Source organism: Myxine glutinosa, chromosome 6 (assembly GCF_964187855.1).
Source record: "Myxine glutinosa chromosome 6, kmMyxGlut1.1, whole genome shotgun sequence".
Lineage (NCBI taxonomy): Eukaryota > Metazoa > Chordata > Myxini > Myxiniformes > Myxinidae > Myxine > Myxine glutinosa.
In genome coordinates, this window is record NC_136266.1 from 136,253,357 (window position 1) to 136,267,401 (window position 14,045).

General features: G+C 46.6%; 1 protein-coding gene across 3 annotated transcripts in view; it reads right to left on the bottom strand.

Annotated features, from left to right (window-relative positions):
- The window catches only part of PHKB (phosphorylase kinase regulatory subunit beta), a 122,766-nt gene that overhangs the window by 87,299 nt on the left and 21,422 nt on the right, over positions 1-14,045 (bottom strand). For all 3 annotated transcript variants that reach the window (XM_068121135.2, XM_068121136.2, XM_078780556.1), the window contains 2 exons: positions 2,494-2,583; positions 681-819 (listed from right to left, as the gene is read on the bottom strand). In XM_068121135.2, coding sequence (XP_067977236.1) covers positions 681-819; positions 2,494-2,583 — 229 coding nt within the window. The remainder of the gene's footprint in view (positions 1-680; positions 820-2,493; positions 2,584-14,045) is intronic.

The following is a 14,045-nucleotide window of genomic DNA, read 5'->3' on the forward strand; positions in this document are numbered from 1 at the left end:
TTTTTAAAATATCCTGCTATATATCGGTTTTAGCCCTACCACTCAATGGCGAAGAACCACTCAAGAAATTATCTGATCCAGATCCGGATCTTCACCAACATCCAATCATTTTGTCATCACATACCCAACCTCTAACCAAATTTCATCCAAATCCGTCTACAGCTTTTTGAGATAACGTGTTCACAAACAGACAGACAAACAGAGACAGACAGACACAGACAGACACAGACAGACACAGACAGACAGTGTCAGAGGTAACAACAAAGCAGGTGCGTATGTGGGTTCAACCCCTCTCTCCATTGTATTAACGCTGTCTTCATAGCTTTATCACCAATAAATTTGATGGACTGCATTAAACATATATCACAAGGGCTCGGCCTAATCACGCTTGACTACCATCGATTTTAAAAAGGCAAAGGAAAATAATGACGCACAATTAAACAATCCTCAGGGCTATGTTAAAAACATGATTTCCTCGGCAGCACTTTGTAAGTTATAATGCATTGCTTTATAGCTTAATTGAGTGGGAAGAGTAATGGTGTTCAAAGTGACATGTCAGGTGCAATGCCATTGGCAATTGCATGGCAAGTGCAAATTGATACAAACAACAAAAACTGCAGGAATCATGTGTACATCGGCGTGTGAGATTGCTAGGCCGAGAATATCCGAGTCAGACGAACCTGTAGGCCAGAGACAGAGCCCAAATGCTGGAGGCGCAGTACAGACTATCTCGAATCTTCGCCAGACGCCAGTCACCACCACTCCGAGATGGAAACAGGCCTGTGGTGCTGCTCTGATGACACAAGATAGTCGATTTTGCTGACGGGTGAAGAGAAAATTAGTTGGGAGACATAGTGACAAGATAGGGGAAAAGCATTTAAAAAATAAACAGAAAAATTCAGAGAAGGTAGATATAAAATAAACTATAACGGCACTCGGTAGAGTGCATATCTCCGCCACACTGAACAGTCTATGTATTGTATCCCACTGATAGGCCAGATCTGGATTCGGACCTAAACCAAAATCTAATCGGCTTGTTCTTTTCACCTAAACAACTCATCCACCAAGTTTAGTCATTAATCGTCCACAACTTTTTAAATATCATGTTATATATCGCTTTCGCCCGATCTCTCAATGGTGAAAAATCACTTAAAAATTAAATAATTCTCGTATCCAAATCCATATTCAGATCTTCACCAAAATCGAATCGATTGGTCCCTGTGACACACCCAACCCAATCTATCCACCAAGTTTCATCCAAATCCGTCCATAACTTTTTCAGATATCCTGCTATATGTCGTTTTTGGCCGTATCTCCCAATGGTGAAGAATCACTTAAAAAATTATACTATCCGGATCCGGATCTTTACCAAATTTTAATCATTTCGTCCTTGTCACACACACTACCTCTCTGCCAAATTTCGTCCAAATCCGTCCAGTACCTTTTTGAGATATCTTGTTCACAAACAGACAAACAAACAGACACACAGACAAACAAACAAATAGACAAACAAACAGACAAACAGACAGACAGACGGACAAACAGACAGGGGTGAAAACAAAACCTCCATCCACCTTTGGCGACTAGGATCTGCCATAACCAGGAGCACTAAAGTCAGTCATCACATCCACAGCAACATTCTCATCTCCAAAGCATGCCTGATTAAGGAAATGTGAAAATTATGTTTCTGGCAATTTCGAGCGAGACAATTTACTCAATTGAATATTAAACAGATTAAAAGCATGCTGGTTTCTTAAATGCTTTACGGCAGCCATGCAGAACAAGCAAAATTGATGACAACGATGGAAGACAATTCAGCAATTTGTGATGAGGTTTCTTCCAAATAACGCGACAATCATTAAGGGGTTGGAAATCAAATCAAATGCCGAAATCAATCAAATTATCTTGATCCCAACTTGTTTGGTTTCAGCACCGAGTGCAACGCCTGAACGCACCTGTCATTATTCAGCTTGAGGATGAATTACCTGCTGTGCATTACACTGCAATTTCAACATTTCAGCAAAGATCACAACCAGCTTCGTAGCCTCCTCTTCGTATTCTCGGCCATCTCTACCGCCGCCTTTAGCAAGCTGGCCAGTTGATTAATATAGTGCCCAAAGCTCGATATGCTCACAAAACCCGGTGTTTCATCACTTCTCTCTCCATTTGTGTTACATCGCAAGTGGCAAATGGCAACTCTAATTCTGGATCGCCTTAGTTGGAAGAGAATTTCTAAATTATCCCACAATATAAAAGCTCCCTGAGGATACATACATTGTTTGTGCAGAAAGTAGTGAGGAAAAGATTGAGGGATTACCGAGAGAATAGGAGAATAATTTGTCAACCACAAGGGAACCCGCAAATCTGACATGCGGCTGTCGGTCTTAACAATTTGGATCCAGGTGGATTCAAAATGGGGTCCAGGAGGACAGGACACTTTCCCAACCCCCTTTTAGTTTCAAAATCCTTGATCTGACTTTGCAGTGTACCCACCCATGCAGTAGTGTTGATCCAGTTTCTCCCACAGAGTCTCGCCGTCCGATTGCACAAGGTCGATCTGTCGAATGGGTTCGTAGACGGAGGCTGTGCAAAAGAGCATGCATGCACTTGGAACACAGCAGCACACACAATGAGCCAGAAATGAAATCGCAAGCTTGAAACGTGGACCACATCATAAATCAGCAATGCTCGAACACAATAAGTACTCATAATCAGGTCTCAAAAGTACTGCCGTGGCCAAAAATATTGGCACCCTTCCAATTTTTTCAAATAACGCACCATTTCTTCCAGAAAATTGTTGAAATTAAGAAATCTTTTGGTATCCACATATGTATTTCTTTTGTTTGCAGTGGAACAAAACAAAAAAAAGCTGAAAAAAATACTAAATCTTAGCTTATTCCACACAGAAATCCTAAAATGGCACAGACAATATTATTGGCACCTTTTAGAAGTTGTTAGAAATAATTCGATTTCAAGCAGGTGACTCTCCTTGACATTGGAATTGAATTCACCTGTGGTAAGTTGCAGGTGCCTGCAATATAAAAAAAATGACTTGTTCAACCTGTTTGAATGTGGAAAAGGAGTCATTCTGCTGTTCGGTGTCACTGTGTGTACTGCAATGAGCATTCAGAAAAGAAAGAAAACCAGAGAATTGTCTGAGGAGGTCAGGCAAGATTGTATCCAAGCATGGACAATCTCAAGGCTACAAGATCATCTCCAGAGACCTTGATGTTCCTGTGTCCACCGTATGCAATGTTATCAGGAAGTTTAAGGCACATGACACTGTAGCCGACCTCCCTAGACGTGGCCGCAAGAGAAAACTTGATCAAAGATTGCAGTGAAGGATTGTTAGAATGGTGGAGAAAGCACCTCGATCAACTGCCAAACAGATTCAAGCTGACCTTCAGAGACAAAGTACGACAGTTTCAACTCGCACCATCCATCGCCAACTCAATGAAAGGGGGTTCTGTTGTAGGAGACCCAGAAGGACCCCACTGCTGAGAGAGAGACCTAAGACACATCTGAACAAGCCAAACTCCTTCTGGGAGAATGTCCTGTGGACAGAAGAGACCAAATTAGAGCTTCTTGGTAAAGCACATCATCTCTATGTTTACAGAAAACCAAATTAAGCCTTCAAAGAAAAGAACACCTTCCCTACAGTCAAAAATGAAGGAGGTTCAGTGATGTTGTGCTGCCTCTGGCACTGGGTGCCTTGAATGTGTGCATGGCATCATGAAATCAGGAGATTACCTAGGCATTTTAGAGCGCAATGTTCAATCCAGTGCCAGAAAGCTGGGTCTCCGTCGAAAGTCATGGGTCTTGCAGTAGGACAATGACCCCAGACACACCTGAAAAAGCACCCAGGAATGGTTCAAAATGCTGGACTGTTCTGAAGTGGCCAGCAACGAGTCCAAATCTTAAACCCATTGAACACCTGTGGGGAGATCTGAAAACAGCAGTTGGGAGAAGGCAACGTTCAAATGTGGGAAAACTGGCGCAGCTTGCACAAGAAGAGTGGTCCAAACTGCCAGTAGAGAGGTGTAGGAAGCTCATTCATGCCTATAGGAAGCGCTTCACTGCAGTTATTTTGTCCAAAGGCTGTGCTAACAAATATTAAGTCTCGGGTGTCAATCATTTTGTCAATGCCATTTCTTTTTTTCTTTTTTAATTTTAAAGGATATATTAAGTTCTGAATCAAAAACAAAGGTTCTGTAATATTAACAGTGAAATAAAGAATTGTGGAGACCAAATACTTTTGTCAATCTCAACTTCTTTTTCGAGAAAGAGTTATTTGAAAAAAGTGCAAGTGCAAGACTGAAGTGCAAGTGTGCAAGTGCAAGTGCAAAAGTGCAAAAGTGCAAGACCGGCAGAGAAGATAACTGAGAAGGAAGTTGAGGAAGCGATAAAAGCAATGAAGAGTGGAAAAGCGGGAGGGCCGACGGGAGTTGTGGGAGATATGTTGAAGGCAGCAGGAAGTTGGGGTGTGAAGAGAATGACAGAGATCTGTAATCTGGTGGTGAAAGAAGGCTGCATTCCAGTGGATTGGGAACTGAGTACCCTCGTCCCTCTATACAAGGGGAAAGGTGACCCTCTGGAGTGTGGCTCGTACCGAGCGATAAAGTTATTGGAGCATGGAATGAAGGTATTGGAAAGGGTGTTGGAGAGGAGGATAAGGAAGAAAGTGAAGATCGACGAAATGCAGTTTGGATTTATGCCAGGAAGAGGAACGACAGATGTGCTTTTCATTGTGAGGCAGTTGCAGGAGAAGTACATGGATAAGAGGAAGAAGTTGTTTTTTGGGTTTGTTGATCTGGAGAAAGCATTCGATAGGGTTCCACGCAAAGTATTGACATGGGCATTGAGGAAGTTAGGAGTGGAGGAATGGTTGATCAGAGTAGTGATGGCAATGTACAAAAGAGCACGCACAGCTGTAAGGACGAAGGACGGGAACAGTGGTGAGTTTGAGGTGAAGGTGGGAGTGCATCAGGGGTCGGTACTAAGTAGTGCTGTTAGCTAGATTCAAAATCCCGTCTCGGAGCCGTCTCGATAAATTTTCAATTTTCATAACGGGATCTCGGATCGGCTCGGTTCCTGACAAAGTAAAAAATAAAAAAATAAAAAAAATAAAAAAAATAAACAAATAATAAGGCTTCAAAAATAATGGAATTTCATTACAATATATAAACAACAATGAAAAAACTTCATTTCTGATGTTGAGTACTTAAATTCCGACTTAGCTTCCATTTACCGGGATGAAATAAAATACACCGCCTACATGCAGATGATCGGCCACCGATGGGACCGGGTTATCTCATTACAGTTTGTATTGTCGTGTAATTTCTTGCTCGGAATGTCAGAGAGAGGGAGAAAATGTTTCTGCCCAGGAATATTCGAGTCCCGGTTGGAGTTTCATTGTCATTTTGTGAGTTGTGATCGCCAAGGGGCTCGCTCCCCCCCCCCCCCCCCCGTTCCCCGCCCCTCCCCCGCCCGACAATGCCGGGTACTTCTTCTAGTAAATTATAAAGCAGGCGGTGTAGTGATCACCCCCCCCCCCCCTCTCCTTATTTTGACTCTGTGACTAAAGTAAACGTAATCAACTTATCAGGCCTAAAGTGGAGATAAGATAACCAAAATACTTTCACATTCAAACCGTCAAACCAAACCCCGAGAGATTCTTTATAGATTTAGCGTTGCAATTAAACATAAACGTTCATCAAAAACTCATTTCATAAAACTACATAATGTATTGTACTTGTATTAATACATTGTGTGTAGAATAATCCGTTATAAACGTGTTTTTAATCTAAATAAACATCGTCCCTCCATTCACGGGGCCTCGAGCGAGTCCCTCGATATTAATGTGCAAAAGACCATAGCAACCACATTCCGTAACTCGTCTCCAAGGACGGACACGTGACCGTAGCGGGGCGAGGGCAAGGCGGAGTGATACAGCGGAAGGATTCAACGGTTTAAATGAAGCCGCGATGCGGCGGATTTTCATTGTGACCTTCATCCTGATGTCGTTACTTCCGCCACCAAAGGTGGATGGAGGTTATGTTTTCACTCCTGTCTGTTTGTCCGTTTGTTTGTGAACACAATATCTCAAAAAGTTGTGGACGGATTCGGACGAAATTTTGTGGAGATGCAGCGTGTGTGACAAGGACGACATGATTAGATATTGGTGAAGATCCGGATTCGGAATTCGGATTCGTTTGCAGTGCATTGTTTGTTGACGAGGGGAAAATCCTGGAACAGTGAGTTCACTTTATCTATCATCGTTTGTGTCAGTTCAGCTGCACTTGCGAAAAATGATGCTTGTGCAGAAGCAGAGTAATGAAAGCAAGGCTCAATAAATGCCTCTATTATGGAAAATATCTGCAAGAAGTTGGAATTTTAACCGGGATTTTTTTACCGAGAAATTGCGTCAGTCAATTTATCTCGGGACCGTCCCGAGACCGTCTCGAAAGCCGAAACCGCCGGGATTTCGTCCCGGTCTCGGATCGGTTGACAGCCCTAGTACTAAGTCCACTACTATTTGTAGCTGTGATGGAGGTGCTGGCTCAGACCGTAAAGGAGGGTTTACCGTGGGAGTTGTTGTATGCAGATGATCTGGTGTTGATTGCGGAAAGTATGGATGGACTGAAGGAAAAGATGAACAAGTGGAAGGAATGTATGGAGACAAAAGGTCTGAAGGTGAATATCGGAAAGACGAAGGTGATGGCAAGTGGTAAAGCATGTGGTGAGGTGGAAAGAACTGGGAAGTGGCCGTGTGCTGTGTGCAGGAAGGGTGTCGGAGTGAACTCCATTCAATGTACAATGTGTGCTGAGTGGGTTCATCAAAAATGTAGTGGTCTGAGAGGGTCATTAACCAGTGTGGCAGCTACATTCAAATGTAAGGTGTGCACAGAGGGAGCTGCAGATGGAGGAAATGTTGAGTTGGATCTTGGAGACGGCGTGAAGCTGGAAGGTGTGAAAACATTTTGCTACCTCGGAGACATGCTGAATGGAGAAGGTGGATCAGACTCGGCAACGGTTGCTCGAGTGAGATGTGCATGGAAGAAGTTTCGGGAACTGAGTGGCGTGCTGATGAGGAGGAGAGTGTCGCTGAAGCTGAAGGGAAAGGTGTATGCTGCATGTGTGAGAAGTGTTATGATTTATGGGAGCGAGACATGGGTAATGAATGTAGAGCAGCAACGAAGGCTGGAAAGGGTGGAAATGCGAATGGTTCGATGGATGTGCGGAGTATTGTTGAGAGAGAGGAAGACAAATGATGAATTGCGAAAGATGATGGGAATATTGCCTGTGATTGATGCTGTGAAGAGGAACAGGTTGAGATGGTTTGGTCATGTATTGAGGAAGGATGAAAGTGACTGGTTGAGAAGAGTGATGGAAGTTAATGTAGAAGGAAGTAGAGGATGGGGAAGACCGAGAAAGACTTGGCTAAAGATGGTGGAAGAAGAAATGCGGGCAAGGGGTTTAACAAGGAGAGATGCAGAAAATAGGGCAAAATGGAGAAGATTGTCATGGGGACCGCAAGGCTAACCCCCGCTCTAGCAGGGAACATGGCCTTAAAATGCATGTTGGTGCCAATATTTTTGGCCACGACTGTATCTGGATTCATTACAATGCTTTGAAGCCATGAAAGCGGTGACCAAGTATCAAGTGGAAGTAAATCAAGGGAAAGGAAAAGCAATGGGTGTCAACAATGTCAATAGCCAAAAGCACATGACATATAGATCTCAGTGGATGCATCAGCAATGGGCCACAGGGCAGTGCCATTAGCTAGACGTCACAGTTAATCTCTACTTTTATCCCACAGAAATTTTACACTTCCATTAGGCCTCTCACAATGAATGATCCCGCTCTTTCCACCATATAGCTTCACCCGTCCTCCATTAACTTACACCGCATTATTTTCCTGTACTTACTGCCCCAAATTGCCATAAGCAAAATTCCCTTCACAAATACCGGTAATTTTATATTTGCAGGCGTCAGAATAATCGTTGGCGAGCACGGCACTATTCCTACCTCGAATTAATTTCCGCTTATTCTGACAATACCTATGAAGAGTAATGGTGCAACTCCGGTAATTGAGTGACATGGAGACCAGAAAAGCATCCGAGAGTTTGTGAGTTCAAATACGACTGAAGGCATCAAGGATTTGAATGCCAAGATTTTGGAGTCTAAAACTACCCTCATAATCACTATAATTAAAAAATGTTGTATCGTTGGTAAAGCCTATTGATAAAGGATGAGTGCCCTTGATGGTAGCGGAACCCTTGATGGAGGAAAGAGGCCAAATTGAACAATTTATATTTAGTCAATGGCATCTGCATCAACTTGTTGCCGTACAGCATGCTTATGGCTGATCGTAGGTGACACCAACTGCCTGGATCTGTGGTTAAGCGACGGCAAAGGCATGCGGCTATTAAAAAAAAAAATATATATATATATTGTTGCGGATTTGAGAATCTTGTTGCAATATCACCCTGTGTAAGTGTAATGATTCCTTGTAAATACCTCCGTAGTGTAAAGGTCAAAGGTCGTCCTCTTAGTTAATCCATATACATGCACGTAGGCCACCATATACCCTTCTAAATAGTTATTTCCTTATTATGTGTATTAGTTTAAGGCTGTGTTTCCCATTAGTTGACTCTGCATTGCATCGATTTGAAATAAGGTAGAATCCCCTTTCAATTGCATTGCCTGCATTACCAACTGCATTCGCCGCCATTGCCATGTGGTCAAGCCTCGGAGAAGGAAGGCGTGTCTCCACCTCGTCATAAGAAGGAGGAGTGAACCAGCCCCGATCAACCAACCAAGGATGAGGGGTTTGGCTTGAGAGGGCGGAGAGAGAACGATCGGGCAGTTTCGCGAACGTTCCAGGGTGTGGCGCGATATAATCCGTCACGCGCCGCCCCCACCGAGAGATGAGTCAAAGAGGAGAGTTGAGTGAGCAGCAGCAAATGAGTGAGCATTCCACCGGAGTCCACCGCAGCTTTGAACCAACCGGAGCTGAACCAACCGGAGCTGAACCAACCGCAGTTTTGACCACCGCAGCTTTGAGCGTCGACAGCGGTTTCGGCCACGGCTACAAAGCGCCGCCGCCGTGCGAACACGCCTGAGGAAGGGCGGCGGCTGCTCACTCCCGGCCTGACCATTCTCCGGCTCCAGCTGAACCTTCCTCCCCTTCCAGCCATTCGTTCCTGCCTTCATTCCCCATTCGTGTAAGTCTGATTGTCGTCTGTTTTGTGTGTCTTGTCCTGGGGTATAAGTAAGTTTGTATAGGTAAGCTAGTGTTGCACTGTGTCTTCTTCTTCTGTAAATTCTTTTCGTTTCTTTCCTCCTCCTTGGTTTCTTTCATTGTGTACATAATAGTTAGTAATAAATCCTGTTCTTCCTACCTTGCCTTCTTTCCCTTGCATCCGTTTCGTTTTAGTGATTTCCCCATTGGATACATGTGGCACGATTTGGCCAACGTTTAGAATCGGGTCTAGTTTCCTCTAATGGTTCGAGCCGCGGGCTGCCATCCGCTCGGCAAATAACATCTTGTCCACGGTCTCGAACGAGGTTGCTCACCTGCCTCCCTGGAGGGAGCTGGGCAGCTTCAGGAGCGGAGACGGCCAGTGAAAATAGAAGGGGGACTACCCCCCCCCCCAAGGGGAGTGCCGTACTCCGTTTCCGCAACAATTGGTGCCAGGAGCGAGATTCGGACCTGAAGGGCGCTTAGCGCACTCAAAATTTGGAGCGGCCGAAATTGTAATAACATCTAAATTTAAGTCGTGCCATGGATGGTCAAGGCGACCGGATGCCGGTGGGAGAATTAGAGGGTTTAGAGTCGACCCAGGACCCCAGGGAAATGTATATGGGGGAGAGAGAGGAGAGCAATGAGGATGTGGTTGCAGAGGTTTCAGGCGCACAAAATGGCGACGCCGTGCACGGGGTTGCAGCGGCACCAAATGTCGCCGCGCCCGTGACCGTAGCAGCGCCGCTGATGGACTGGGGCCTATTCATGGAGCAAATAAGGGCCCTTATCGCCGAGTCGGGGGACAAATCAAGGGCAGAAATGGAAGGGATGGAAAGCAGAATGAGGGACGAAGCGAGGGGTACCAGTGAGCAATTGAGAGACGGGTTAAGTAATATGGGAAATAAATTTGAGGGTTTGGACAGTAAATTTGGGGGATTAGAAAATCAAATAGGGGAATTCAGGAATGATATGGGAAGCCAAATCGGGGGGCTCGATGGCAAAATCGGGGGGCTCGACAGCAAAATCGGGGGGCTAGAAGCCAAATTTGAGGGGTTGGACAACAGGTTGGAAGGGCTAGAAGGTAAATTAGGGTGACAACTGGAGGACATGGGTAATCAAATGGGGGAAATGAAGGAGGGGTTAACGGGGTTGGAAAATAGAATGGCTGCCCAGGAGAACCAGATGGAAGGGGTGAAGAATGGGTTAGGGGGGTTAGAAAACACTATGGAAGGCAAATTGAGGGAAATAGGGGAGCAATCCGCCCGGGAAATTAAACAGATGGGAGATCAGATAGAGGAGGTGAAAATCGGGTTGGAAACTAAATTGGATGCCCAGAGGAATGATTTGGAACAGATGAGGGCAGCATCTACCAAAGAGATGGGAGAAATGGGGGAGGAGATCAGACGAAGTGTGGGTGAGGAGGTCGCGGGGGTACACGAGGAGGTAAAGCGAGGTGAGGAGCGTATGGAGAAAGAGGTGAGAAATAGTACGGTTAGGTTACAGGGGGGCATAGAAGATCTAACGAGGGGAGTAGAGCAGCTGACGGTGGGACAAAAGGAATTAGTGGAGCAAGTGGAGAAGAACACTGCGGTAATCGTGGGGTTAAAGGCGACTCAGAAGGAGATAAAAAAAGAACTCGTAGCGACGAAGAGGGAATGTCAGATGGTACATGAGGGGTTGACAAAGAGGTTGGGCGAGGTAACAGAAGCAATGGAGATGAAAGAACGGGAGGTAAGGACGCACATAGAAACAACCAAGGTGGCATTAGAGGAAGAAATTGAGGAGGCGCACCGGGAAATGAAAGAGGTGAAGCAAAAGTTAGATGAAGTGGAAGAGGGGGTGAGTGAAATTAAGAAGAGACGGAGGGAAACTAAGAGAGAGATAAAGGAGGAGGTGATGGAATTGGTGCAAGGTCTGTGCTCAAATCGTGATGATGTGCTTACTAATCAAATAAAGAGTTTGCAGGTGGCGGAGGAGGAGCGAAGATGAGGTGCCGAGGTGAGTGGCGATATACTCGGAAATGTATATGGTGTGAGGGGAGATTCAGTCGGCTTGGGTGTTGGTTTAGACCCGGGTGTTCGTGAGGGACCAATGGTGAGGTGTATGACTGGTCCGGAGTGTATGGATAGAGGAGGTGTGCAAGGAGGTCCGACTATGGGGTGTGTGAGGAAAAAGTGCGCGCTGAGGAGTGAGTGTGCTGTCGAGAGCGAGTTGGTCGTGGCGCAGGTGCGGGGGGGCACCTTGAAGCGCGTGATGGGGAGTGTTACAGGGGATGCAATGGAAGAGTGCACACCTGTGGTGAGTGTGACGGAGGACGTAACGGGAGAGTGTGCACAAGAGGATGCACGAGAAAGGGGTGTAACGGACGGGTGCATGATTACAGAGTGCGCTGTCGAGAGTAAGGGTGAATGCGCGACCGAGTGTGGTGGTGAGAGTAGTGAGAGTGACACGGAGCATGAGTTGGTTGTGGCAGGTGAGAGAGAATGTACACCTGGAATGGAAGGATGCACACCTGGAATGGTCGAGCGCATGTGGGAATGCACACTCGAGTTGGTAGTGAAGCACGTGATTGGGTGTGCAGGTGAGTGCACACCCGTGGTTGTCACAGAGGATGTGACCGAGGAGTGGGCGCGAAGAGGTGTGTTGGTGAGGTGTACGAACGACGAGTGTGTGCCAAGGTGTGCGGTGGTCAGGTGTGTGACGAAGTCTATGAGTGTACCTGGGGGGTGTGTAAGAGAAGGTGCAATGACGAAGTGTATGGAGACAACTGGATGTGTGAGTAAGGAACGGAACGCATGGTGTGAGCATGCAAGTGAAGCATCGACGTTAAACGGAGCAGCGGTTAGATCGACTTGTAGCCGAAGTGAGCCCTCAGTCCGTGCCGTGCTTGGTGTGCAGCGGGAACCAGCAGGGATCGTCACCACGGTGGTTTCGAAAGAACCGCCGTACGCGATACACGCCGGGCCTCGCTCTGAACGGTCGCGTCCGTGCTCCGCTAGGCGGAGCGGGCGGCCCGGTTCGAGAACAGGTAGGAAGGGTCGACACAGCGACCCCTTGTGGTTGCAGCGCTCCGGCCGGCCGAGATTGGGGCATCGGACGGTTCCGTGCCGAGATGGTGCGTGGAATCTCGGCCCGAGTAAACCTCCTTCCCTGCACCGAATGCCGGACGGACCCAACCACCGGCAACAAACCACCCGCATTCATTGCTCAGCTTTGCGAAGCCGAGCTTTGGAAATGAATTGACGCACCGAAAGGCTCAAGTGAGTAGACATGTGAGGGTGGTAGCAGTAGTGAATTTGAAAAGCAAAATTGATGATTGGCAAATGATTGGTAGAAGGATTGGCAGTGATTTGCAAATTTTTGATTGGCTGGAATTGGATGGGCCAAATTGATAATGGGAGAGGCCCGATGTGGTGGGATGACAACTCTGCCATCCCTCACACACAGGGGGCACATGAGCAATATCTATGGGGTTTTTGGCAGTGTAAGCTCGCCGAGGGAGGTTTAGGATAAAATGATAGGGATCTAGAGAAGATTGACCATATGTAACGGCAGCGTTAAGTAGCGACATTACACCTGTAGTGGGGACGTAGAGAGGTTAGAATGGTTGTTAATGACGTGGGATGTGCTTAGTTTAAAGGGGACGACGGGGAGCACCAAGTTAGCAGGGCACCAGGTAGGTCAGATGATGCCGTGTGTGTGTAAAAGTGTATGAGGAACAATTGTGGTTGTGCCTTGTATGGAAAGATTGAAGAAGCCTGGGAGGAAGGAGGGTGCAGGAGGCACCAAGTGTGATTGCACAGGTGTGCAAGTGAATAGGTGTATGGAGCAGTGTATGACTGAGTAATGGTGATTGTGTGTTGTGTTGAGCAAATGGTCCTGGAGGAAGGAGGGTGCAGGCAGCACCAGGTGTGATGGCACAGGTGTGCAAATACAGGTGAGCATGGTTGTATGGAATAAATGGTCTGGAATATATGGAGTATGGAATGGATGGTATGGAGTGAGTATGGTGGAAACTGTGGAATGGAGTGGATGGTGCGAAGGTGTGTATGGGGAGGATGGACCCCATCACGAATACCCAGGGAGGGTAGTTTAAGAGTTAGGTAGAGGGAGTAGGTAAATTGTGGTTGGATATTGGCATCTGTGGTGCGTGGTGGAAGAATGGTGTTTGGATGGGTGCATTAGTGTCATGGAAATGGCTGGGCGTGTGGCCTGTTAGTGTGTGTAGTTAAATGGGCACTCCACCACTGTGAGGATGTCGGCCAGGTGGGCTCTGGGAGCCGGTAGAGTTGTTATGGATGGGGCCCGAGGATCCGGAGGACGGACCCGGGTAGCCCAGTGCCAGAGGGCACCGAGTGGGGAGAGCGCCAGAGGGCCTTCCCCAGGTAGATAGGTTAGGGTAAGGAGCAGGTAAGCTCGGAGGCAACTGCAGTGGTGGAGGTGTGCAGGTGGGTAGACCTGCTGGGAGAGCCACACGACCCAGTCCTGAAATTGTGCAAAGGCACAGGCAGTTGAATCGGGGGAGTGAGACCCCAAATTGATGAAGCACCACAGCTTGGTCAATGGGAATTTGGTTCTTAAAACCGCATAGAGTAAGATTGCCAATGGATTGGCAGGGAAAGACCCCGGGTAGTGGAAAGTGTGTTAATGTCATTTAGAAGGTAGATAGGATGGAAATCTCCTCACACCATCTACATCCACTCACCTGAGGTGACAAAACTCCACACCATGCCATGTTTTTATTATTTTTGTGCAAATGTTTGGAATGTTAGACGCATCATGACGTGGGTGTGACATT